We start from the raw sequence: 27,137 nt of genomic DNA, 5'->3' as shown, positions 1-27,137 counted from the left end.
TAACTCTCAATCGTAGCTAAAAAATTAAGAATTACAAATCACTATATTTTAGCTTCTTGATACAAATACAAATTAAATTAATATTCCCTTTGTCCCTTTTTATTTATTATCTCAAAATGTTTGCGAATTTCCAAATTTATGCATCTAAACAATACTTTTTCGATAATAAATTTTATAGTTATTCATTAAATAAAAGACTTTTATTAATATTTTAATGAATTAAAGTGAAAAGAATAAAATAATTTTTATTGACTAAATCTTTATTATAAATATTTTGTCAAGCCATACAAACAAAATGAGACGGAAAGAGTAATATTTAAAGTAGGTAAAAATTTTCCTGAGATAAACTTTGAAGACCAAAGGAGAGTAACAACCCACCCCACCGATAATACATAATAAAAATAAAAATTCAAAAAAAAAAAAAAAAAAAAAAAAAAAAAAAAAAAAAAGAACTCATTTCTCATCTTATATCCAATACATCCTCTCAATGAAGTAGAATACACCACACCATTACATCATACATCCAAATCAATTTTGTTCTTGTTTGATGATACAAGTAAAAAAATTAACAAAAAGGGGAAAAATCAGAATTTTACTTTTACACTTTCTTTTGCAAGTGAAATAATAGCTTCAAAAAAACGAGCTATTATTTTCCTCGATGGGTCATGCAACCATTGATTGCAAGTAATATAGGTTTACATCAAGATTCGGAGCACAGCAAGACCAACAGCAGATATGGAGACAAGGGTACCTATGCAGTACTTTATCACATCATATTTTGCACCTTCCAATTGGGCTCTTAATGCATGAATTTCCTGAATTATGTTTTAGAAAACCAAAAATGTCAATAATGCAATCACCTATATTTCACAATATCCCAATTTCACTCGCAACTCACCCTGTCAAGTTTGTTCGTAAGGTTAGATGTTTCAGCATTCTGATTTGCCAGCTCATCCCGAATCCTCCTGCATTCGGTAGAAAACCACAGGTCAAAACACCGAGTCAGTGATTAGATTTCAGAAATACCATATTGGTAGTCCGTCGCTTTCCTTACCCTCTTTCAAGATTCAAATCTAATCGTTGTCCAGCAGTCACTTTGTCAATTTCATGCCTGCAGCATAACAATTGGCTTAGCAATGTTAATGTCCTGACATATGAAACTGAAACGCAAATGGTACTAACAAATAGGCATAACTTGAGAGTGGTAACTCTAAATCAAACCTCAATTCACTGCGCATCTTCTCAATATCATTCCGAAGCTTTTCAGTCTCATGTTGCAACAAAGAAAAATGATGTTCCTGTAAATATTTTTCAGATAATTTTAGAGAACCATATATTGGAAATTTAATTAGTCTATTACGCTCTATATCACAAGAATTGTTGAGATCTGATAACAAAACATGCCCATACATAGTGGAAGTATACTGTTTTCTTCCTTATATTTGTTTCGAGGAGAATGTTCAAATCAAAATGAAAAGGCTAAAAGAAGTAGCATGTAGTTTAGTGCACTGACAATTTATGTCTTGCATCAGCATATACCTCATTTTTTCTGCCATTACCACTTCATTGATTTTTGCTGATGTGCTAACATGAATCAAATAATATGTTTTACTTAAAACAGCATCCACATTAGATAAAAAATGTGTTCGTAATTAGAATATAAATAAGTGAACGACAAAAGGAAAATAAAAAATAATATTTTCAAACGGAAAATATTCTTCCTCTCCATAATCCGCATTTGAACCCATTCATTCTCTCATCACAACTAAGAAAACCCCAAAAGATGTGATCTGCCATGGATCACAACTATGAATCATTCAGCCACCTCACCACTTATTTTCCCTTGATCTCTCCTCCTCTCTCGATCCCAACCCAAAAGAAAGCCTGAATTTTATTCTTTACAGCCCCCTCATCCTTTATTAGCCACTAACACAATAGACCTGGTTCTGCTTCTCTTTCTTTAAGTTCAATTTAATCTTTTATTCTACATATTATCCTCCAAAACTTCAATTTTCTCCATTCCTCAATCACTGACATGTGGCCTTATAGATTCTCACCTTCTATTTACTGCTGGACTCATAATATTGACTTTATTGCTACTCTGCATCTACAAGTAATTGCCAAAAGAAGTGTTACACCATGGCTTTTATTTTCTATCAAATATCAGTCAACTCAAACAGGTCCCGACACAAAAGGTGATCAAATTGCTTGACGGACTCATCTGTAGTTAATTTATGATATTCATACATATTTATTTGGTCATGAAACCATATTATTATATGGTTATTTAAAAGAAAAGAGTCATCATCTGCTGGGTGTTTGATCTTTTTGAGTTTTAAGACCTCAATAACCGAGTAAGAAGAGACTGGATGAACAGTTTCTTGTTAGCTTTATAACATTTTTATTTTTCTTTCATCATTAAGTATTAGTTTCCATAAATACTAATTCTTTTTTAAAGAAAATTTGTTGTTTCATCTCATACAGGTGTAACTATTCTAAGTTGCAACTAACATATTTGGAAAAAATTATTATTTAATCCATGTCAGTGCCATATCAACACAATGTACTATAGTTTTGACAATAGAAATAATAAATGCGAAAGAGACGATAAACACACACGTGACTTTATGTGTCAATGAACTATACCACAAGGTCACTTTTTGAACTTTTCCCTTACAAGATAAGCTATGCCAGACTTCTCTTTCATTCTTCATCATGTGGTCTCAAAAGAGAAGCCTTTACCAATAATTCTTCCATTTTTACCCAAACTATTCCTAGAGCCAAAAATTCAGAGCAATTGTCATAGTTTCATAAAGCAGTACATAAGGAAAAAAAAACAATATATAGCAAGTAGAAAAATATGCAATTTTTTTTTTCTTGGCAGTTTTCTCAACCTTCTTTCACTTTTCCTTTTTGTACGAGTGCAATTAAAAGCATATTAACACCACATAATAGCTGCATGGAGGCTGATCTAGCAGAAGTGCTTTTACACACCCATAAACCCCCCAAACTCCCTGCATGGGCAGCTCCTCTCACTCTTGCAGACTAAATATGCAACCAGCTGCTTCCTCTCTTTCCCTCCCCTCAACATTCAGTCTCTCTCCTCAAAAAAAATTCATTCGAAGACCCCATCCCAACTTCTAAGCACCTAAACATACTTTTACCATGATTTCAAGCATCAACTTGTAAATACCGAGCAGTTTACCACAAAAGAGAAGACTCTAAGATCAATAGCTAATAAGACAACCTTTATACAGAAAAAACAAGAACTTAATAACAACTTCAAAATCACTGGCTAATAAGAATACACATGCAGAAATCACTAGCGAATTAATGGGAGACATAGAACGTTTCAATTTAAGAACAAATATTGATGAGAATCCCACATTGGTTAGCTAGGAAGGATCCTCGCTGTTAATAAGTTGAGGGGTAGACCTCACTTTATGAGCTAGCTTGGGAGCTGAGTTAGGCTTCTCATACTTAAGTTGGTATTAGAGCAAGCCCAGTCTGGTCAATTGTGGGCTCATCGACGGTTCTTGTGCAAGTGCGCAGTGAGTTGGGCTTCTCTAAGCAATGCATCCATTGTAATAGTCATAAGGAAACATAACAGAGAAACTTTTTTTTAAAAAAAATGAAGAAGAAGAAGAAAGGATGAGACAGAGAGAGAGGATGGAAGAGAGGAAACAAATATTAGGGAAATAAGGAGGAAGGGATACTACTTCTATTGCAGCAAGAAAGCATTACAAGTTCAAAATTACTAAACTGTTCAAGTGAAATATTGCAAATGGTTCATAGCTAGAGTCTTAAGTTAGGCTGCAATAGTTTAGAGCTTCACACATGATTAGCTATTGCCTATTGGAGCAATATAAAGCAATTCTTTTCACTCGAAAGCTTGTAATTGTAAAGCATGAGATCAAGAGTGAAATAAGTATAATTCATCACCTAAAAAACACCTTGGACTCAAAAGATTTAGAACATGTGGTCATTATCAAGTACATCTGCAAAATGCCATTTTCTTTCCTCCATAATTTGATGAATACTATCCTTCATCTTCCTCCCTTATTTTGTTTTTTCTCCTTCCCAAAGATACACTTAGAGACGCAGTTCTTCATCCCGTATTTTTTTTTTTCTACTTTAGTTTCCCCCAATTCTACCATCTTTACTCTTCCCTTGCTTTAACTCTAAATTCTTTCCTCTTCCATTCACCAATGTCTCCTTTCATTATTATTATTTTTTTTTTCCAATCGAATTCTAAGAAACCTAGAATATTGTGTCCCTCACTCATAAGGACCCTATTCAACAAGGTTCTATGCATGCTTTGGCTTAGAGTAATTCAAGAAGTTTTCAAACGAAAATGCAAATTGAAATCTGAAACAATTTAACTTCAGAAATTTTCAAACTGCAAATTGAAGTTTTCAAGGTCCTTAGCAAATTGTAATCAATAAAATTTTCAAACAGAAGGGACCAATTTAACTAGAGAAAACAATAATAAGACACTATTGATTTGGTGGGTTGTGTGTGTGTGTGTGTGTGTGTGTGTGTGTGTGTGTGTGTGTGTAATCTAAAACAAGCATATCCAATATACTTCAACAATATCAAATACCACCCAAAATATACATATATCTAAAAATTCTAAAAGAATTAGGTTTCTTTATGTCCTAGGTTTTAATGCATTATACATACTTTTACAACTAAATGAGGATAGGTTAGTAAAATAGTTTTATATATAACAATTCACAGCGCAATTTGGTCCCATTTTCTTTTTTCTTCATGAACCAAACCAGGCTGAATTGTTTCAATACCAAATGAGCGAAATTGTCTAATTCAATACAGCACGCATTGGTTTGACAGTTTGAAACTAAATACCAGAAGGGGATTGCATTCTCTCTGTACTTGATCTCTAATTCTTTGATTTTCCAATATTTCTCCTTAAGCCTAGTGCTGTATCAATATTTAAGTAGACATGGTTCTAAGCAATTTGATCAGGTTTATTCTTCTTTAACGCATTTCAGAAGAAGGCCAATGAAGAGAAATGAGCCCCATCATTTCCCACCCTATCCCCACATACATAGCAGCCTTCACAATCAATAAACAGGGCTACAATTCCTGATAAGAATGACAAACATAAAATTGAATGTATATCCCTGGGGCTTAGATTCCCTTCCTTATACCAAGATTGCTTGAGTTGAATTAGTTGAGTTTAGTACTAACAAATATAAGAGAGAAGCTGCTTTTTAGTTTGAAAGACAATAAAGTCGGTTGCCAAGTAGGGTAGGCTTTGGGCTTGCTCACCCTACACCAAAATGAAATAGCATAGCCTCCTAAAGAAAGCCTCCAAAAATAGTATTCAGGAAGCTAAGGTTACAAAGCAAGTTGTACACAGGAGTCTGACTTCAACATGTTGTTAAGCATATTAATTTTCCTCTCTTTGTGAAAAAAGGTTGAGCTTCTTCTCTTTCTTTGTTTCCTAGACATGAGAAATCCTACCCTTCTCATTATCAAGGCCGACTCACTTCTTGAGAAGGTCAGCATAGAAAGGACTTGGATAAAGAGGCAGAAGTGACAACAAAGAAAATATTCTTCACAATAGCAGGTATAACTGACTATATAGGACACCAAAATATTATCTACGATAACTGCTGCATCCATACTTAATCGATGTATATAATACCAAATTAATATTTCTCAGCTCTAATGACAACGGAAGTAACTCATAATTTATGAAGACTAATTACAACAGTTCCATTAACTAATTTTAAGTGAACCTTCACCTTGGACTGCCAACTGATTTTTAGTACTTGGTATGAATGGTCATTCCTTGAACCATAAATTTCAATTTGATATATTTTGCAAAAAACAACATCTTAAATCAATTATATACATGATGAAATCTAGAATAATTTAATTGAGAATCCAAGATATTTCAATTGCAGGCTTGCAGCTAAATACCCAACAGTAATAGTATTAAAATGGAATCCAAAAACCAAAACCAGTCATACCTGCGAATTCTGGACTTCAGATTTGAATTTGGACAAATTGGTATCTTGAATCATTTCATTCTGCCAACAAGCCAGACCCAAAAATTGAAAAATCAGAATAACATATTAAAACTTGCCTATACCCATAGTTTATTGAAAATGTTAAGACTTCAATAAAATTGAGCTAACTTGGAAAATTAAGCAATCAAATAAAGAACCTTACTTTTTGCATCTCTGCCTTTGATACAACCGACTGAGACACATTTTCCAAGCTGTCATTCAAAACTTCAGTTATGGCAGCTGTTATCGCCTCAGCATGCTTTGAGGGCAAGCCCTCTGCCTCCAATCTTCTGACCTAACCAGCAATCCAGTAACTTTAAATCAAATAAACTTCCATACAATCACACTCCAAGAACAAAAGAAACCAAAAATTTGCATTTCTGAAATTAATTGAAACAAAAAAAGGGGCGATAATTACAAGGGCTAACGTGTCAACAAGAAACACTCGCTTTCCGTTGCTTTTGACAAGCTGAGAAATCTGCCTAAATCGAGGAATCGAAGCAAAGGAATTGGAATTACAATCGAACGAAACACCAAATCCTCGATATCTTCCGAAAATGATTCCCGAATTGGTCCCAAATTGACGGACCCGCCTACAAACCGCAAAAGCGGACATTCGATAATTTGAAACAGGAAAATTAGACAAATTTCAAAGGATTCTTCAAATTGTCCTTCAAATCTCAACAATTCTTCAGAAAAACAAATAAAAATCAAATGAAGGAAGACAAAATTTGAAGCTTTCAAAAGGGAAAAAATAGAGTTGAATTGGGAACCCTAAAATAGAATTAAAGGCTATCGCTTGTTCTTGTTGTTAATTATAGTGATTGACTGGCAGCAATTGGAAGCGAGAAAGAGAGATAGAGATTTCGCGGTTGCTTCCTCGGGAATTTGAATGAATGTGAAACGTGCGTGTTCATTTATTTTATAGCTCTGTCTAAAAAAGCACTCTTACGTTCTACTAATTTTTTTCATTTTTGCTAAATCGTTGTCCTAGTTTCACTTTTTTAAGAGAATATTTTTAAAACTTTAGTATATTTTACTCTTATTTAATAAGATAGTAATATCTCCGTGCTATATACATTTAAGAAAAATAAATAGCGATTTATAAATTGAATTAAATTCTATATAAATATTAATATTTTAACCATGATTACTAACTAACTATTACATTCACTTAATATTTTAACTATGATTATTAATTAACTATTACATTCACGTTAATGTCAATATGAAGTCAAGTTTTAATATTACAAAAATTTAGATAATATAAGAAAAAATTTATAATTAATATTTAACATTATATAAAAAAATAAGAAACTAATATTTTTATTTTTATTTACATTGATTTTTGTTTACTCCAGTTTCCTTTACTATTTTTATATTAATTAAATAATTACAAAATATAATTAAGGTATTAAGTTAAATTAAATTGATATTTCGTCCATTTTTTATCAAAAAGAGAAAAAAAATATGATATATTGTTAAAAGGATAAGTGAAATTTTTTTTTTTTTTTAAGAAGAAATCAAACTAAAAATTTTATTAATTGAAACTGTATATAGATATGAGATACAAATTGATGTGTTTCTATATTTTTGTATATGAAATCTAATAATAAACCACTTATATAAGAATAAAAAAAGGCAATCTTGATTTAAAGTATTTGATCGAGTTGATAGAGTATAATATTTATGACATAGGCGATCGCTTGCTTCACTTGGTAGCTATTCATGGCCAATATACTTCATGGTCTTTCTACAAATCCGATTTGATTACCTTCAAAATTCTTCCTTCTATTGGAGATGAGATCTGCATTTCTTTCTCATAATTATCCAAATAATAAAAGACGCTAGACAAAATCATCATAATGGCGATAACTAAATTCTATATAAATATTAATATTTTAACCATGATTACTAACTAACTATTACATTCACTTAATATTTTAACTATGATTATTAATTAACTATTACATTCACGTTAATGTCAATATGAAGTCAAGTTTTAATATTACAAAAATTTAGATAATATAAGAAAAAATTTATAATTAATATTTAACATTATATAAAAAAATAAGAAACTAATATTTTTATTTTTATTTACATTGATTTTTGTTTACTCCAGTTTCCTTTACTATTTTTATATTAATTAAATAATTACAAAATATAATTAAGGTATTAAGTTAAATTAAATTGATATTTCGTCCATTTTTTATCAAAAAGAGAAAAAAAAAATATGATATATTGTTAAAAGGATAAGTGATATTTTTTTTTTTAAAGAAAAAATCAAACTAAAAATTTTATTAATTGAAACTATATATAGATATGAGATACAAATTGATGATATTTGAGCGACAGTAACTCAGATCTATAAACAGATCTGAAGATTATTTGCAAAAAAATAAATAAATAAGGGAAATGGGTGACCACCGGTGAGAGCTCACCAGTGGCCCCCTATGGAAGAAGAAAAGAGAACTTTTAGGTTTTAGGTATTGAGAGAGAGATAGAGAGAGATGGAGAGCACCACAAAATTTCAAAAGGATAATTAAGTGACGTTAAAATGATAAAATATCAATAATAATTTTTTTTCCTCAATAATTTTGCCATTTCAAACAAAGAAAAATAAATTTATTTTCTTTCCTTCATCATTATCCAAATACAAGGTTGTAGAATAATTACGAAAAGAAAATTAATAATTCCACATTATTTCCCTTCATTATTTTCCTCCCTCTCATTTTCCAAACAAAGTGTTCATTTTTATATGTAAAATATTAATTTGATGTGCGTTACTATAATTTTTCAAACAATAATTTTCATACTTTAGAATCGAAGTGTTCGATGTATCAAAATAAAAGTTGAAGGCATTGTAATGTTAAAGTAACAAAGTTCAAGGATGAATTTTGTATTCCACCATTAGCTAATTCATAACTTTGATTGCCTTAATTATTGTATTAAAAATTAAATTAAATTTTGGAGGATTTCAAGGATAACTTAGCACAATAAGTCATTTAATTATAATAGAAAATGATGCATATCTAATTATAATTTTTGCTTAGTCATGATATTTCAAGCATAACATGCTACTTGATCATGTCTTAGCTAGTTCTTTTTTCTTTCTTATTATACTAAAAGTTTTCCCTCCGTCCCATTTTGTTTGCATGGTTTGACAAAACATACATATTATGAATTTAGTCAACAAAAGTTATTTTGTCCTTTTTTACCTTTAACTCATTAAAATATTAATAAAAGTCCTTCGTTTAATGAAAAATTATAAAAGTTATTATGGAAAAAATAATTATTTACATGTCTAAATTTAGAAACCTTACAAATATTTTGGAACATCCAAAAAAGGAATAAAAAGCAAACAAATACGATGAAAGGAGTAGAATAATATAAATTAATTTAATAATTAATATAATGATATAGTAAGAAAAAATTACGTAAAATTATAATTTAACTATATTAATTGCATTTGCATACTAAGGTATTGTCCAATAGTAAGTATATGTTGGCCCAAGGGTTAATTTTATCCTAAGATTTTCATGATTATGCAAAATAAATAAATTTAATATTATTGTATGTTCTAAAGTTATTTTATGCAGAATTTTTATATTGAAGTTATTGAAAAAATCAAGCTCCTATAATTTAAGATTTTTTATTAAAGACCATGAAGATTATTGAAGATCTTTTAGTGGTTAGTATTTTTTTTTTAAATCTTAGAAAATATTGTAGGATTGAGAGAATATTCCTTTATAAGCACAAAAATATTTTTATCTCTCTTAAAAATCATTTTAAGATATTTTCGAAGTTGCCTTAAAAAGAAAAGCTCAAATCATTCTTTTTATTACGCCTGCCTAAATTGAAAAAATTTTGGCAAAAATAATTTTTGGCAACTAATAAATGAGTAGTTGTAAAAGATTCCTCTGCATTATCTTTTTATTTTTTGAATGTTAAAGATACTCATTAAAACAAAAATTCAATGTCTTTTATAACGGGATTAATTTTTCTTATAAAAATAGTTTTTCTCTTTCGAAAGTGAGTGATTTTTGCAAGAGTAAGAGTCTATTGTTCAATGTTTTAAATCTCTTAAACCTCTTTGTTCGACCATCTTTTATTTCTTTTCATCTATATTCTTCAAGAAATATTTTTAAGAAAAAAGAAATCTGATAACTGTGAACCCCTTTCCCCAAAAGCACATAGGCATGTGATGCATATGACAAAAGAAAGAAATGCACGTGAGTGTGTGAGTCGCCACCTTGTTTAATTATTTAAGGGTAAACTAGGAAAAAACCCTAAGTGACTCCATTTTTAATTAACCTAGTTACTAGATTAATTATCCCAATGATTAAGGCACAATCTACGAACCCGAGATGGATCCCGAGACTATGTCATGCCGATAAACTAACCGATGAATGAATGCTTTGCAAGGTAAATAATGGATTAATGAAATGTTTGAGTGATTTTGACTTGCCACCCGGGGTGAAATCCCGAACGTGCCTACGTACTTCCGTTTGAATGGAAGATCAAAGTCAACGTAGTTCGATAGGCCTTCTTTGAAGGGCTTTGAAGGGGTATGCTTAATGCATGAGTGTGTATGCTTTGTGCATGAGTGTGTATATGCTTTGTGCATGAGTGTGTATGCTTTGTGCATGAGTGTATGTATGCTTTGTGCATTTTGTGTGTATGCTTTGTGCATGAGTGTGTGTATGCTTTGTGCATTTTGTGTGTATGCTTTGTGCATGAGTGTGTGTATGCTTTGTGCATTTTGTTTAGGCATTTCGCCAAAGATCGATTGATTCGATTAGGCGTTCGTCGCCAAAAAAGTTGGTTTTAAGGCATTTAGCCAAAAATTGGTTCATTTTAAGGCATTTTGCCAAAAATGTCGATTTTACGGCTTTGAGCCGAAAATGGTTGATTTTAAAGGCATTTTGCCAAAAATGTCGATTTTACGCGATTTGTCGCTAAAATGGTTGATTTTAAGCCTTTGGCCGAAAATTGGTTCATTTTAAGGCATTTTGCCAAAAATGTCGATTTTACGCGATTTGTCGCTAAAATGGTTGATTTTACGGTTTTAAGCCGAAAATGGTTGATTTTAAGACATTTTGCCAAAAGATTGATTTTAAGCGATTTGTCGCTAAAATGGTTGATTTTGGGCCTTTGGCCGAAATGTGTTGTTTTAGGCAATTAGTTTGCCAAAATGTGCGATTTAGGCTTTAATGCCACGATTATCGATTAATCGGGCGTTCGAGCTTAATCACAATTTATTGTCGAAACATGATTGATTAAGGCTTTTAGCCACAATTATTGATTAATTGGACTTAAGCCAGATTTATTCGAAATAAGGCAATTGAACCGTACCTATTAATTAACTAGGCTCTTTTAGCCAATATTGTCGGATTTAAGGCTTTAATACCACGATTATTGATTAACCGGGCATTTAAGCTTAATCAAATTAATTAAGGCAGTTTATTTACCAAAAAAAATAATGACGTGGATGCATTTATGCAATTGTAGAATTATTAAGAGTAGAAGAGAAATATGCATGAAGTGCTAAAATTAAATAGGCAGGGTTTTGTTTACATACCTGATTTAATCGACGACCGCTTCTTAATTCCAGATTAAGCTCCTCACTTAGGAAATATTAATTAATTTTAATTTGTTTAATTTTAATGTCCAAATATCACAATAAAAACGCAATAAAAATTAAATTAAATGCAAAAAGCGGTAAAGAAAATGCAAGGAGCGTGAGAGGGAGAAGGATTCGTCCGTCAACACAGACAGGGGTACCAGAAAATGGCTGAAAATGGTCTATTTATAGGTCATTTTCGGGTCCAGGGCGGTAGGTGCCGCCTGGCTTGGCGGCAGCTGCCGCCCAAGAGGCTGGGCGGCAGGTGCCGCCTGGGAGGGCGGCAGCTGCCGCCCTGTCGGTGGGGCGGCAGGCCCCGCCCACGCTGGGCGGGGGGTGCCGCCTGGGAGCGCGGCAGCTGCCGCCCAGTCGGTGGGGCGGCAGGTGCCGCCCAGGCGGTGGGGCGGCATGTGCCGCCTGTGCTGGGCGGCAGGTGCCGCCTGGGTCCAGCGGGCGATGCCGCCGGAGGCCGGCAGCGGCCTTTCGGGCCTTTCACTCCGAAGGAGCTTTCGGGAGTTTTACTGTAGCAAGGTCAAAATTTGAGTATTCACAGTTGCCCCCCACTGGCTATCATAAAAATGATTTATGAGAGCCAGTGGCCGTCTGAAGGAGCAAATTTTGAAGGCGAAACTCGGACCTTGGGCCAAATTGGGATTGTGGGGCCTTGGGCTGAGTTGTGAATTTTCGGACCCTAGGCCGAGTTTTGAATTTCGGGCCTTAGGCCGAATTGTGAATTTTCAGGCCTCTGCGGCCGAATGTGATTTTTCGGGCCTCTGCGGCCTGAATGTGATTTTTCGTGCCTCTGTGGCCTGAATGTGATTTTTCGGGCCTCTGTGGCCTGAATTGTGATTTTTCGGGCCTCTGGGGCCTGATTGTGATTCTTCGGGCCACTTTGGCCGGATTGTGATTCTTCGGGCCACTTTGGCTCGAATGTGATCCTTCGGGCCTCTGGGGCCTGAATTGTGATTCTTCGGGCCACTTTGGCCTGAATGTGATTCTTCGGGCCACTTTGGCCCGAATGTGATTCTTCGGGCCTCTGTGGCCTGAATGTGATTTTTCGGGCCTCTGGGGCCTGAATGTGATTTTTCGGGCCCCTGGGGCCTGAATTGTGATTTTTCGGGCCTCTGGGGCATGAATGTGATTTTTCGGGCCTCTGGGGCCTGAATGTGATTTTTCGGGCCCCTGGGGCCTGAATGTGATTTTTCGGGCCCCTGGGGCCTGAATGTGATTTTTCGGGCCTCTGGGGCCTGGATGTGATTTTTCGGGCCTCTGGGGCCTGATTGTGATTTTTCGGGCCTCTGGGGCCTGATTGTGATTTTTCGGGCCACTTTGGCCTGAATGTGATTCTTCGGGCCACTTTGGCCTGAATGTGATTCTTCGAGCCTCTGTGGCCTGAATGTGAATTTTCGGGCCTTTGGGGCCTGAATGTGAATCTTCGGGCCACTTTGGCCTGAATGTGATTTTTTGGGCCTCTGCGGCCTGAATGTGATTTTTCGGGCCTCTGTGGCCTGAATTGTGATTTTTCGGGCCTCTGGGGCCTGATTGTGATTTTTCGGGCCACTTTGGCCTGATTGTGATTTTTCGGGCCACTTTGGCCTGAATATGAATCTTCGGGCCACTTTGGCCTGAATGTGATTCTTCGGGCCTCTGCGGCCTGAATGTGATTTTTCGGGCCTCTGTGGCCTGAATTGTGATTTTTCGGGCCTCTGGGGCCTGAATGTGATTTTTCGGGCCTCTGTGGCCTGAATGTGATTTTCGGGCCTCTGGGGCCTAAATGTGATTTTCGGGCCTCTGTGGCCTGAATGGTGATTTTTCGGGCCTCTGTGGCCTGAATTGTGATTTTTCGGGCCTCTTTGGCCTAAATGTGATTTTTCGGGCCACTTTGGGGCCTGAATGTGATTTTTCGGGCCTCTGGGGCCTGATTGTGATTTTTCGGGCCACTTTGGCCTGATTGTGATTTTTCGGGCCACTTTGGCCTGAATGTGATTCTTCGGGCCACTGGGGCCTGATTGTGATTCTTCGGGCCACTGGGGCCTGATTGTGAATTTTGTGGGGGCCGTTGTTGTCATTATTCGGCGGCTGCTGCCGCCGTTATTCGGTGGCAATTCGGCGGCTGCTGCCGCCCTTATTCGGTGCATTTTCTCTATAAAAAACGGCTCTTCGTTTTGGTTTTGCACTCACTCTTTTTCTCTTTTCTCTCTTCTCCTTTTGTTCTTGTTGCTTTTAAAGAATGAATCCTTCTTTCAATCACAGCATGCACAGCTGGACTAGGAGTCTCTCCAAAGTTGAAAAGATTAATTTGGGGAGGTATGGTCTTTCTCCTATCGTTACTCTCAGGGGGGTAGTAATCGACTGGAATTTTTTATGGGCCTGCATCCGGCTTTGGGATCCAGAGGCCCATGTTTTCCGGTTCGGAGCTATGATGGAGGAGATGTGCCCTCTTTTTGAGGAGTTCTGTGCTATTATCGGGTGTGATCCCAATGCCCCTCTAGTCAGGCATGAGGTCAAAGTCGGATATGTTCGGTCATTTGAAAGTTTATTTCAATTCAGCCGGCCACAAGCTAGGGCGATGATTGTTGACGACCAGAAGGCAATTCTGCTGCCCCTGATTGATGAATTTTCAGAGGTCCGTTCAGATGACCCAGACCGGATGAGGCTGAGGATGCGGGCCTTGGTTTTTTGCTTATTAGCTGGTTTCTTGTTTAACAAGGACCCGGGCTTCGGGGACTTGCGACTCTGTCCTATGGTTCGGCAGATGGAGGACATGGGTTGCATTGGTGGCATTGTGCTGGCAGAAACCATCAGGAGCCTTGACAGAGCTGCTCTAGGCTTCGAGGACTGGACAGTTTCCCCGATTATACTCCAGGTATTTTCCTCTCATCTTTTTTTTTTTTTTTTTTTGGTTCATCCCTTTGTAATAGAAAGGATCCATTACCCAGGTTTGGTTGAAGGACCACCTTCAAGTGGTTGCTGCTCCTACCCGTTTGCCTTACAACCCTTCTCAGTATCGTATGCGGAGGATTCTGATCACATACCCGTCTGCTGATGCATGGACTTCATGGCTAATGGAATTGGGTCCAAATGAGGTGCAGTGGTTCGTACCTTGGTATGATATCAACCGGTTTATTCAGGTTAGCTTCCGCCATACTCAGGTTTACCTGTTGGGCCTTACACATTGCACCTGGTATTGTGCTTCGCGCGTTCTGAGACAGATGGGGATAGATCAGACTGTTCCGACCATGGATGATTCCCTAGCTGATTCAGCCATCACTCCGGGAGTTACTCGAGCCGTCCTTAGGGCCTGGGTTAGGGACTATCATATGGTTAGACCTTCACCTAATCCTGCTGGTATTCAGACCTCTCCTGAGTACCGGTCTTGGTTTATGACCATTGTCTGGCCAGTTGAGAAGCTGAGGAGGAACGCATTGCTGAGTGCACTTGAGGGTTGGACTCAGGCTGACGCTGGTGATGGGATTAGGACTGATGAGGAGATTGTGTTGGCTCCTCGGACAGACGAGGCGGGGGAGAGTTTAGCGGCTAGGGATGACTCAGAGGACATTGCCCCACGGAGGCGACGGGCCACTTGAACTCCTATGGGTTTTTTTGGATTTTTTTTTTTTTGTTTTTGACTCTTTTCGGTATTTTGGCTTTGGACTTTGGATGTATGTTTTATTTGGACGTGGACTCTACTTTCTTTAGTTTGCCGCTTGATTTTAGACTGTTTGCCTTTATTGTTTTTATTGGGCATGCCACTTGTCTTTTAAGCTTTCCAAGCACCTTCCAACTTTTATTTATTTAAGCTCTAATTTTTGCCTAAGTCGCCCTTTCGGGTTTTCAACTTAGCGAGCTACCCATTTTTGCCTAAGCCGCCCTTTTCGGGTTTTCAACTTAGCGGGCCCCAATTTTTGCCTAAGCCGCCCTTTTGGGTTTTCGACTTAGCGGTTTTTTTTTTTATATATATATTTTTTTTATTTATTTTTTTTTTATTATTAGCAAAGAAGAAAGAACGATGAAATGATGATTTTTATTAATGTTTAGACCGTGCCCAAACAGGGCTGCCTACATATCTCCGATACATAATTTCTTTTTTTTTTTTTTTGAAGAGAATCAAGCCTAATGTAGTTCATTTTACATTATGCAATGCTTATACAAAATATCTCTTTAACTGATCTAAATTGCATGGATTTGCAAATTCTAAACCATCCAAATCAGTCAAGATGATGGCTCCGCCGGACAATGCTTTCTTCAACACATAGGGGCCAGCCCAATGAGGACGAAACTTTCCACGTGGATCTTGAATTGGCTGTCTAATTTCCTTCAGAACCAACCAACCTTCTTCGAGTTTTCGGTCTTTGACCTTCTTGTTAAAATGTCGTGCCATTCTTCTCTGGTAGACTTGAGTTTGGTGGATTGCTTGCAACCGCTTTTCATCCATACCCAAAAGTTGCAAATGATAATTCTTCGCCCAATCTGCTTCGCTGATCTGGCTCTCCTGGATAATCCTTGCCGACTGAACTTCCAGCTCAATAGGCAATACTGCTTCCATACCGTATACCAACGAATACGGAGTTGCTCCGGTGGGCGTTCTAATCGAAGTCCTATATCCCCATAAGGCATTTGATAGCTGTTCATGCCAAGCTTTATGCTTTTTAACTGTCTTCTGCAAAATGACTTTTATAGCCTTATTTGCAGCTTCTACAGCCCCATTCGTTTGTGGACGATAGGGCGAGGATTTATGGTGCCGAATTTTCGTTTCTTTCAACAAATTAGAAAATTCGCTCTGAAAGTGAGACCCGTTATCCGTAATGATCTCGAATGGTGTTCCGTACCGACAAAGGATGTTAGTACGAACAAACTGTGCTGCCTTCTTGGCATTTAAAGCCGAATAAGAGGCTGCTTCGATCCATTTAGTGAAATAATCTACAGCAACCAGGATGAATTGATGACCGTTAGAAGCCTTCGGGTGGATTTTTCCGATCACATCTATGCCCCAAGTTGCGAAAGGCCATGGTGAGGTGATAGGATTCAAATTGACTGGAGGCTGCTTTTGCAGCTTAGCGAAAATTTGACATTCGTGGCACTTCTGCGCGTGCCTCACGCAATCTGCATTCATGGTTGACCAGTAATAACCCAGGTTCACAATTTTTCGAGCCAAGGCTATCCCGTGCATGTGTGGACCAGATTCCCCATTATGTAAGGAATCCATGATGGTTTGAGCTTCTCCCTCATCAACGCACCTTAGGTGCAGGCCATTCCAACTTCTCTTGTACAGAATTCCCCCAGTAAGGAAATATCCGGATGCTAGTTGTCTCAATGTCCGTTGATCAGTTTTGGTAGATCCCTCCGGGTAGGCTTCATTCTGAAGATAATTCTGTATATCCCAATACCAGGGCTTGTCATCGACCAAATTCATGATATGTGCTGGCTGTTTCTGTAGCCGCACTGTCAGAGGTCGAACGACTCGGTCTCCTTCTACATTGACCATGGAGGCTAAAGTAGCCAGAGCATCTGCGAACTGATTTTGAGGAACCCGAGTCTTCTTTTAGTTGCCCCATTTGAATCTTCGTAGCAGTGGCAATAAGCGACTGGAATGTTGGTAGGTACTGGGTTTGTAGTTGCTGTTGGTAGACTGGTTGTAGGTTCTTTATTATAATGTCCACCTGTTCTTGCTCAGAAGGCCGATTAATCATTTGGGCGACCTTGGCCCTTTTTCTCGTAAGGAACGAGGGAAAGGGTTCATTGTTTTTCTGTTTGGTGGTTTCTATCTTTTCTCTCATTCTCTGAGCTTTCAGCTCAGAAGCAGTTTTGGAGGTCATTTCATCCGAGTTAGGGTTTGAAGACGTAGGCGTAGAGCCAGGTCCTTGGTTGGAGGCAGCAGGACCACTCCCCCCAGCGGAGGCCCCACTTCCATTACCACCACTTAGTTCAGCTAATAGGGCGGTTCTTTGGGCAGCCAATGCCTCATTCATCCTAGCCTGTATTCTGGCTTCCATTTGTTCCATGAGGGTTTAGATGTCAGCTAGTGATGCCATCAGTGTAGTTGAGGTTGGTGATAGCACTGTAGGTGTGTCTGGTATTATTGTGGTCGCTTGCACAGGGGGTACCTGTAAGTATGAGGGTAACTGGATTAAGGGTATAATAGTATCAGGGTAGCTGATATGAGAGAGAATGACTCTTTGTCCAACTGTGCATGACTGACAAACAGAAGGATATTTTGTGTTCCTCTCCCCTTTTTTTTTTTTATTTAATGCTTATGATATGTCGTGAATGCGCACACCAACACGTCATAATTTATTTTAATGAGATGACTCATACCATTGGGTGCATATAGTCCTAAAGGATAAGTTCTATAGGCTATGACACAAATAGAGAATCGGCTTATTAAGGGACCCTTGAACCTTGAGTATGGATATACCTAACCACATGTGAAACAAGGAGTTTCGCGTGGGTCCAACGGTACGCATACCCATGTGCCATTCCCAAAAGGATTAGGGATGGTTTGCGGCAACAGGGAGGACGCTTTGGCTGTCCGTCGACATAATCAAAGAGACCTGCCGATCAGTGCTACTTGCTATCCAGACTCAGAAGTTTGAACAGAAGGAGAAGAAATTCATTTGAAATTCATTTTTTATGCAATAGAGAAAAGGATTCCCAATCGTGCAAATAAATCAACAAGTTTTAATGTCTTAATCACATTTTTCAATTAAGTCCGGATTTATCAAGTATTCTTAAGGAAAGAACACTTGATTCGTATTAGGGTACCCTGCAAAACAAAGCATAATAAAATGATGCCTTAAAGAAAGGCCGGTTAGTTTTCACAACAATTGTAGTCCACTTTATGCAAATTAATTACATAAATCCCCAGTGAAGTCGCCAAACTGTGAACCCCTTTCCCCAAAAGCACATAGGCATGTGATGCATATGACGAATGAGAAGAAATGCACGTGAGTGTGTGAGTCGCCACCTTGTTTAATTATTTAAGGGTAAACTAGGAAAAAACCCTAAGTGACTCCATTTTTAATTAACCTAGTTACTAGATTAATTATCCCAATGATTAAGGCACAATCTACGAACCCGAGATGGATCCCGAGACTATGTCATGCCGATAAACTAACCGATGAATGAATGCTTTGCAAGGTAAATAATGGATTAATGAAATGTTTGAGTGATTTTGACTTGCCACCCGGGGTGAAATCCCGAACGTGCCTATGTACTTCCGTTTGAATGGAAGATCAAAGTCAACGTAGTTCGATAGGCCTTCTTTGAAGGGCTTTGAAGGGGTATGCTTAATGCATGAGTGTGTATGCTTTGTGCATGAGTGTGTATATGCTTTGTGCATGAGTGTGTATGCTTTGTGCATTTTGTGTATATGCTTTGTGCATGAGTGTGTGTATGCTTTGTGCATTTTGTGTGTATGCTTTGTGCATGAGTGTGTGTATGCTTTGTGCATTTTGTTTAGGCATTTCGCCAAAGATCGATTGATTCGATTAGGCGTTCGTCGCCAAAAAAGTTGGTTTTAAGGCATTTAGCCAAAAATTGGTTCATTTTAAGGCATTTTGCCAAAAATGTCGATTTTACGGCTTTGAGCCGAAAATGGTTGATTTTAAAGGCATTTTGCCAAAAATGTCGATTTTACGCGATTTGTCGCTAAAATGGTTGATTTTAAGCCTTTGGCCGAAAATTGGTTCATTTTAAGGCATTTTGCCAAAAATGTCGATTTTACGCGATTTGTCGCTAAAATGGTTGATTTTACGGTTTTAAGCCGAAAATGGTTGATTTTAAGACATTTTGCCAAAAGATTGATTTTAAGCGATTTGTCGCTAAAATGGTTGATTTTGGGCCTTTGGCCGAAATGTGTTGTTTTAGGCAATTAGTTTGCCAAAATGTGCGATTTAGGCTTTAATGCCACGATTATCGATTAATCGGGCGTTCGAGCTTAATCACAATTTATTGTCGAAACGTGATTGATTAAGGCTTTTAGCCACAATTATTGATTAATTGGACTTAAGCCAGATTTATTCGAAATAAGGCAATTGAACCGTAGCTATTAATTAACTAGGCTCTTTTAGCCAATATTGTCGGATTTAAGGCTTTAATACCACGATTATTGATTAACCGGGCATTTAAGCTTAATCAAATTAATTAAGGCAGTTTATTTACCAAAAAAAATAATGACGTGGATGCATTTATGCAATTGTAGAATTATTAAGAGTAGAAGAGAAATATGCATGAAGTGCTAAAATTAAATAGGCAGGGTTTTGTTTACATACCTGATTTAATCGACGACCGCTTCTTAATTCCAGATTAAGCTCCTCGCTTAGGAAATATTAATTAATTTTAATTTGTTTAATTTTAATGTCCAAATATCACAATAAAAACGCAATAAAAATTAAATTAAATGCAAAAAGCGGTAAAGAAAACGCAAGGAGCGTGAGAGGGAGAAGGATTCGTCCGTCAACACAGACAGGGGTACCAGAAAATGGCTGAAAATGGTCTATTTATAGGTCATTTTCGGGTCCAGGGCGGCAGGTGCCGCCTGGGAGGGCGGCAGCTGCCGCCCTGTCGGTGGGGCGGCAGGCCCCGCCCACGCTGGGCGGGGGGTGCCGCCTGGGAGCGCGGCAGCTGCCGCCCAGTCGGTGGGGCGGCAGGTGCCGCCCAGGCGGTGGGGCGGCATGTGCCGCCCGTGCTGGGCGGCAGGTGCCGCCTGGGTCCGGCGGGCGATGCCGCCGGAGGCCGGCGGCGGCCTTTCGGGCCTTTCACTCCAAAGGAGCTTTCGGGAGTTTCGGACCTCCGAAAAACATTCCGGGACCTGTTCCTCGATCCTCGCGATATTCCGGACGTTTTAAGTACCATATTGGCATACTTCCAGTAAATGTCCAAAATGGCCTTCGGTCCGGCCGGACTGTTTGCAGTCCGGCATTGACACTGTAGAATAGTTCTGAAATTTTGAGTATTCACAATAACAATTGACACAGTCCGGCAAGGTCAAAATTTGAGTATTCACAATAACAACTTTTTCAAAGAATAGTTCTGAAATTTATCTTTGTTATCAAAAATCTGTTTTTTGTTCTTCTGTGCTTATAATTGTGTTTCTCTCTATCTATAGATTCTTGTAATATATTGTAGGCTAAAGGCTTTTTAAACGAAAAGCATTTATGTAATAGCTTAGGTGAAAAGTTATGGTGAAAAATGTTATCAAACAACCTTCTTCTTGTGTGAGATTCTAATATCTTGATCTAAGTTTTATGTTCTCTACAAAACATAAAGGTTAGATGTTAACTAGAATCTTCAGAAATTTAGTGGGACAAAGTTTAGATCTAGGTGTTGATCTATTTTCTTGTAAAGTTGGTTTGTCTCTTACCCTTGAAAAGAGATAACATAGCGGAGGATCTCAAGATGAGTCTTGGGGAGTGGATGTAGGTGAGTTAGTGTCGAACCACTATAAATCTCTGTGTTTCTCTTCTTTTATTTTTTAAAGTGTTACTCGATTATATTCTGTTTACACAACTGTTAATCTTTTTAGAAATGCAAGATTGTTAATAAGTTTCTATTTCTAAACGTGAATACATTTAATCTTTGTGGATCATTAGAACTCAATGGATTTTTGTATTGTGATTTTACCAAGTACTAATCTGTCTTTTTATATTTTGTAGAAATCACAATCTGAGTTTTAATCAGTTTTCTAATCTTGCATAAGCTTTGTGGAGTAGTTCTAAATGTAATAACTATTCTTCGCAGAGTCTTTCTAATTTTGCAACAGTTTGTGAGAAAGTTCTAAACTTAATAACTGATTCTCATAAATGCTTTCTAATTCTACTGTAATAGAATTTTGATCTTGAGTTTTGAAAGTCAAATTTTTAGAAAATCCAATTCACCCTCCTCTTGGGTTGTGCCATACATAAATAGGACTCATAATCTAGTATCAGAGCTCGTCCCTTGACTTATCAAAGCTTCACAGCCAAAGAGAAAATATCCCATGGCAGCCCCACTTTCTCTACCATCTTTAGAAGGTCAATCTATGTCTAGACCACCTCTGTTTAATGGTTCTAATTACTCTTTCTGGAAAACTAGAATGGAAAATTTTATAAAATTAGTTGACATAAACTACTGAAGAAACATCATTACTAGTCCTTACATTCCTATGAAAACTGTAGAAAATGTAAGAGTTCGAAAGACAAAAGAAGAGTATACTGATGCTGATTGGAATGGCATTTCTATAAATGCAAAAGCCATCAATATTCTTAACTATGCGTTAGACCTAACATAATACAACAAAGTTTCTAAATGTAAGTCTGCAATGAAAGTATGGGAAAAACTCAGAGTTACTTATGAGGGTACTGACTGAGTTAAGGAATGCAGAATCAATATCCTTTAGAGAGAATATGAAATGTTTAGTATGAAAGGATGAGAGACTATAACTGAACTAAATTCTAGATTCACAAATATAGTTAATCCTTCGAGAACTCTTGGAAAGACTTAGATTAGTTATGGTCACGAAAGGCTTACTACGGGTTTTGGAGGCCTTATGATTACCCAAGCCTTACTGTCAGTTCGGCCCAAGGAGATGTGTCGTGACAATATTAGCTGATAGCTGATAGCAGTTGTTGGTAGCTGGTAGCTGATGGTTGATAGCGGTTAGTTGATTACTATTCATGTTCTGTAAAATGTTGGTAGCATTTGTTTTTAAAATATAAAATGACTATTAAGGACATAATGGTTTTTATATATTATGATGTAATATATATATATATATATATATATATATATATATATTTTATTTTAATGTATTATATTAATAAAATAATTTTTAACAATTCTAAAATAATATTTTAAAGAAATTATTTTTAAATAACTGAAATACCCTGGATTTTTATTTTCAAAACTTTTGAATTTTCATTAAATCAAAAATCCAGATTTATGATAATATGGGCTGTTAAGACCGAGTAATTCTAATTGAGCCCAAAGTTTTACGAATTGGGCCCAAGCCCAAAAACATATTATTTAGAATTTTCGTTTGGGTAATACTTAAAATTTCGATGAAAATAAAATGGAACACTAATTGTTAATCGATTAAAAATGTGTCTATATATATGTAACTACTATATAAATTAATCAGCTTAAAATTAAATATCTTTGGTATTAATATTTTATGAATAAATTGAGAAAATATTACGAAACTGAACAAAATAATCAAATAAATTGAACCGGACCCAAAAATCAAATTAATTTTTCGAAAACCAGATGAAAAATCCATAAATCAATTGAAAAACCAAGCTAAAACCACGATTTAAACCAAATCAGACTCGAATCGACCCAAACCCCATCCACCAATTAGAAAATTCTAGAAAAAAAAAAAAGAAAGAAAAGAGAAACGAGAAGAGAGACTCAGTGGTCTCTCTCTCACTCTTCTCTCTCAACAACCCCCCTCCCCTTTTCTTCTCGTTCTCCGACCATCGGCCACCAAATCCGGCAAATAAATACTCTAAAAATATCTACTCATCGCAAGGAGTCTGATTCAAGCCTTGGTTTGCGCGATTTGAGCCCGGATTGAGAGAAAATTCAATCGAAAGGTACGACGCCATAGTAGCAATTCTTTCGGCCATTCACGCCGTTTCCGGCGACCTGAGGCTTCAAGGTAGGTGCCGATCGACTCCTCTCTTCTCCTTCTTTCATTTGACTGTTACGGTGTTGAGTATGGTGGCCGGAATCGGAAAACCCAAAGTGGGTACCACCGAACATTTCCGGCCAACTGGTTCACACCCACCTTGATTTGAATACATATTAGTGATCCTCTCATCGAAACGAATAAAATGATGTATTGTTTGTCAATTTTGGTGAAGGTTAAATTTTCCGGCCACCGTGCACGCCGGTGGCGCCGGCGGTCCGGTGACCGGCCGGCGAGACTCCGGCGAGACTTCAAGAGATAGAATGCTCTCCTCTTCACGCGAATCACGGAAATGAAATCTGATATTCAATCGGTACACTCTAAAGCTTAATTTGCAATTTTTGAATAAATCCCGAATTAATTAATTAATGAACTTAATTAAGTATTTAAGTAAATTAAATTAAATATTGTTAAATATATTTTATGAATATTAATTATAACTATAAGGTTGGTACAAAAAAATATATTCCTAGCTAATAATAAATTTTAGGAATTTTATTAACAAATAAATAGTTATAGAACAATTAATTATAATGGATTATGTGAATTAAGTGACCGAATAAATGACGGTTATGGCGGACGGGATTAGTGGATATGAATTTGCCCGATGGATGGGCTGTGTGTGTGGATTTGTGAAATTTTGAAAAATTTGGATAGTCCAGTTTATAGAGGAAATGCTGCCGAATTTTAGTTATATTCTTAAGAAGTAGTGACGACGAAAATTTGAGGTATTAAGAAATATTATACAATATTAGCATTATCATTATACAATATTTCTCACCGAATATTTAGAGATTTTATCTAAAGGTTATAAATTAGAATAGTTATTTATATAAATGAGAGAAACTAGATATATATGCATATATAACAAGTGAATTAAATGACCGGTAGCAAAAATAAATAAACGAATGTGAAATATAAGTTTTTGAATTAAAATTCTTATTTAGAATTTTCTTGTTTATTTTAAAGGTTTATAAAATACAAAATGCGAGGACAAAAGCTGGAAGCATGTGGCTAAAAAGGCAGTCCTTGTAAAGGACAATAAAGAACTGTGAGTAGTGTTAGATAACTAGTACCATCCGCCTGCATTCATGCATTCACGGCTAAATGTTATCATGCATTAATTTATTGAGTTGCCATATTATGATGCACTATTTGTTGATATTAAAAATTGTTTGATTACTTGTGCTATGAACATACTATGCCTTGTTTGTGTGGAATTGGGATGAAGTGGACCACCATGGGTTTGTGAGGACGGTCTATGTGATATGGATCCTAAATATGATATGATATGATATTTGATCGTCGGCCGGGAAAATGGGAGATCGGCACCCCCGTGTGCACCTGATGATATGGATTGTAAGGAAAACCATAGGATGGCTTCTTGTTGTTGCGCACCTGATAATCTAGATTTGATTGTAGCCCGCAGGGTGGCCTCCTGTTGTGAGCACTTGATGATCTAGATTGGATGGAGACCACCGGGTTGCCTCCTGTTGGTATGGAAAAGAAAAGAGAGAATGGAAAAACAATGAGAGGACTGGTCAGTGAGGATTAGATCAGTTGGCCGTATGGGGGATCGGCTCCCTAGTGCACATGTATGAGAGGGCGAGCCATGTGTGAGGACGGCTCGTTGGGGTTTCAGGTGGTGCCACTGACTAATTTTCACGTGATGTGATTATATGAAGGTGATAATAACTGTGATTGCTATTGTATTGCCATTTGTGTGACAAATTGCATGATCATATAATTAAATGGTGACTAAATAGAAATATTTTAGCATCTGTGTGATTGTGTGGGGTGAGAGGGTTATCTAACCTTACTCATTGAGTTTGGCGCTCACCCCTACCTACTATTTTTTTTTCCAGGTAATAGAAAGAAAGGAAAGCCCTATGGAGTTGAAATACGTATTATAGAAGACTGTTAATGACAGAAATAAATATGTAAATGTAAAGGTAGAGTTCCGCAATTGTATTCCAGTTGGGTTGTAAGTGCATAATGAAAGTCCAGATTTAATATATGAACTGTATTTTGGATGCATATGTATAATAAGTTAATGGGCCTGAATCCATAATTATGAATAGAATGTGGAACTTAAATAAGTTAGGCTTACTACGGGCTTCGGGGGCCTTAAGCCCACCCAGGTCCTATTGCCAGTCCGGTCCATGGAAATGGATCGTGACAATAACTATAAATAAAATTATTATAAAAATATCAATTTCTAAAAAACAATTTATTAGCAATTATTTTTATGAGATTAATAAAGTCCAAAATAATATAATATGAATCAGCTATCAACTAATATGAAAAAGCTCCAAAGTATAGCTGATGGAAATCATTAACTGATTGAAACTTCTATAAGCTATTAGTTAATGATTAGAAAACTTACCAAACACCTACAACATAGCTATTGGGTATGAAACAACTATCAGCTATATGAAACAGCTGGACCAAATGCCTCTTTAGATGTACATATCATTTAGTATAGATGTAAAAAAAAATTATTTTCTTACTGTCTATAATATTTCATGTATTTATATTTCAATAATTATTAATATAATTATTTTTCAATTTGATTGGCTACTAAAATATTTTTTAAAATTTAATCATATTTATATTTAAAGAGTGATATTGACATCGTATCTTTGTTGAAAATTGAATTTAACAAATTTAATCATATTTTTTTATGTATCTTTTTATTTGAAAGCTTTTGAATTTCTCCCTTTTTTTTTTTTATCTCTTTCTCTCTAACCATATATCCACTAATATATTGTTTGTATTTGTTGTTCTTTTTGCTTCGTTACTATAGGATCAGGTGAACTTTTTATTTTTTTGCTTTTCTTATTGGATTGAGTTTTTATTTTGTTGCTATTTTTCTTGAATTGAGTTTTTTAAATTTTTTTGCTATTTTGTTGCCTTCATACTATTTGATTATAGGCCACTTTGATTATTTTGATTGGAATTTCTAATTATAGATTGTTTAGGCATTAAAAAGATATTACTAGTGGCTCACTAAAATGCATTAAAACGATAATTTAGAACATTTTAAATTTCAGAGTGATCTAGTTAATCTCATTATTCCCCCTCTAATTTCCACTTTTATATGTAGTATGGACTATATAAATATATAAATAAGCGGCATGGAAAATCACTTGCCGTAATAGTGATTTATCCATTAAAAACTTTTACTTTTGTTAATTACATTTTTATCGTACAATGTTTTCTTTTTATTGGTTTTATTATGTTTTAATAAAAATATTAACACAATTGCTTTTTTTTCACCTAATTCCTTTTATTATTATTTAGTTGTATTTTACCTAACATTATTTTCCTGCTTAACTTTTTTATTATTTTTTAATTATACTCTTGCCAGAATTTAAATTTTAGTTATTCATTTAAAATTTGTTAAATTAAAATTTTAAATTTATATAAGTAAAGCTTAAATGAGTTTTCCAATGATTTTTTGAATGCATAATGTAATACTCCGAATTTTTATTTTCAAAACTTTTGAAATTTTAATAAATCAAAAATCTGAAATTGTGACGGTATGGGCTGCAAGTACCGAGTAATTTTGATTTGGGCCTAAATTGCGAATTAGGCTCAAGCCCAAAATGAGTTATCGGAACTTCTAGTCAAAAATAATTTAAACTTCTTGAATTGATATTGGACCACTTAAAATAATAATGATATGTACCACTTAATTCGGTAATCCTAAATTTCATACATAATGCACTATTTGTGAGTAAATTGAGAAAGATATATAAATTTGACTAAATCAATTAACTAAATCAAACTACTTGAAAATCATAGGAAA

At 36.1% G+C, this 27,137-nt stretch overlaps 1 protein-coding gene and 1 long non-coding RNA gene across 2 annotated transcripts; one reads left to right on the top strand and one right to left on the bottom strand.

Moving 5' to 3' along the window:
- Window positions 1-439: 439 nt before the first annotated feature.
- LOC105628459 (coiled-coil 90B-like protein (DUF1640)) lies at window positions 440-6,978 on the bottom strand. Its single transcript, XM_012209872.4, has 7 exons — window positions 6,457-6,978; window positions 6,202-6,333; window positions 6,000-6,059; window positions 1,222-1,298; window positions 1,055-1,111; window positions 899-965; window positions 440-815 (listed from the first exon to the last, which is right to left on the bottom strand). The coding sequence occupies exons 1-7, from the start codon at window positions 6,652-6,654 to the stop codon at window positions 696-698; spliced, it is 711 nt and encodes a 236-aa protein (XP_012065262.1). The 5' UTR covers window positions 6,655-6,978; the 3' UTR covers window positions 440-695.
- A 17,253-nt stretch (window positions 6,979-24,231) lies between these two features.
- LOC149496676 (uncharacterized) lies at window positions 24,232-25,363 on the top strand. The gene is made up of 2 exons (XR_016320581.1): window positions 24,232-24,377; window positions 25,192-25,363. It is a non-coding gene; the product is annotated as an uncharacterized LOC149496676 (long non-coding RNA).
- The last annotated feature ends 1,774 nt before the right edge of the window (window positions 25,364-27,137 follow it).

This window comes from Jatropha curcas, chromosome 4 (assembly GCF_041381405.1).
Source record: "Jatropha curcas cultivar XTBG-Jc1 chromosome 4, XTBG_Jcur_1.0, whole genome shotgun sequence".
NCBI lineage: Eukaryota > Viridiplantae > Streptophyta > Magnoliopsida > Malpighiales > Euphorbiaceae > Jatropha > Jatropha curcas.
This window is presented reverse-complemented; position numbering and strand designations above follow the sequence as displayed.

Bases quoted from the DNA above. Each gene is read 5' to 3' on its own strand.
- LOC105628459 (XM_012209872.4), bottom strand. From the start codon at position 6,654: ATGTCCGCTTTTGCGGTTTGTAGGCGGGTCCGTCAATTTGGGACCAAT. The intron at 1,299-5,999 runs GTATGACTGGTT...AAATATTTACAG, and splicing joins CTGAAGTCCAGAATTCGCAG to GAACATCATTTTTCTTTGTT. The intron at 816-898 runs GTGAGTTGCGAG...AACATAATTCAG, and splicing joins TTACGAACAAACTTGACAGG to GAAATTCATGCATTAAGAGC.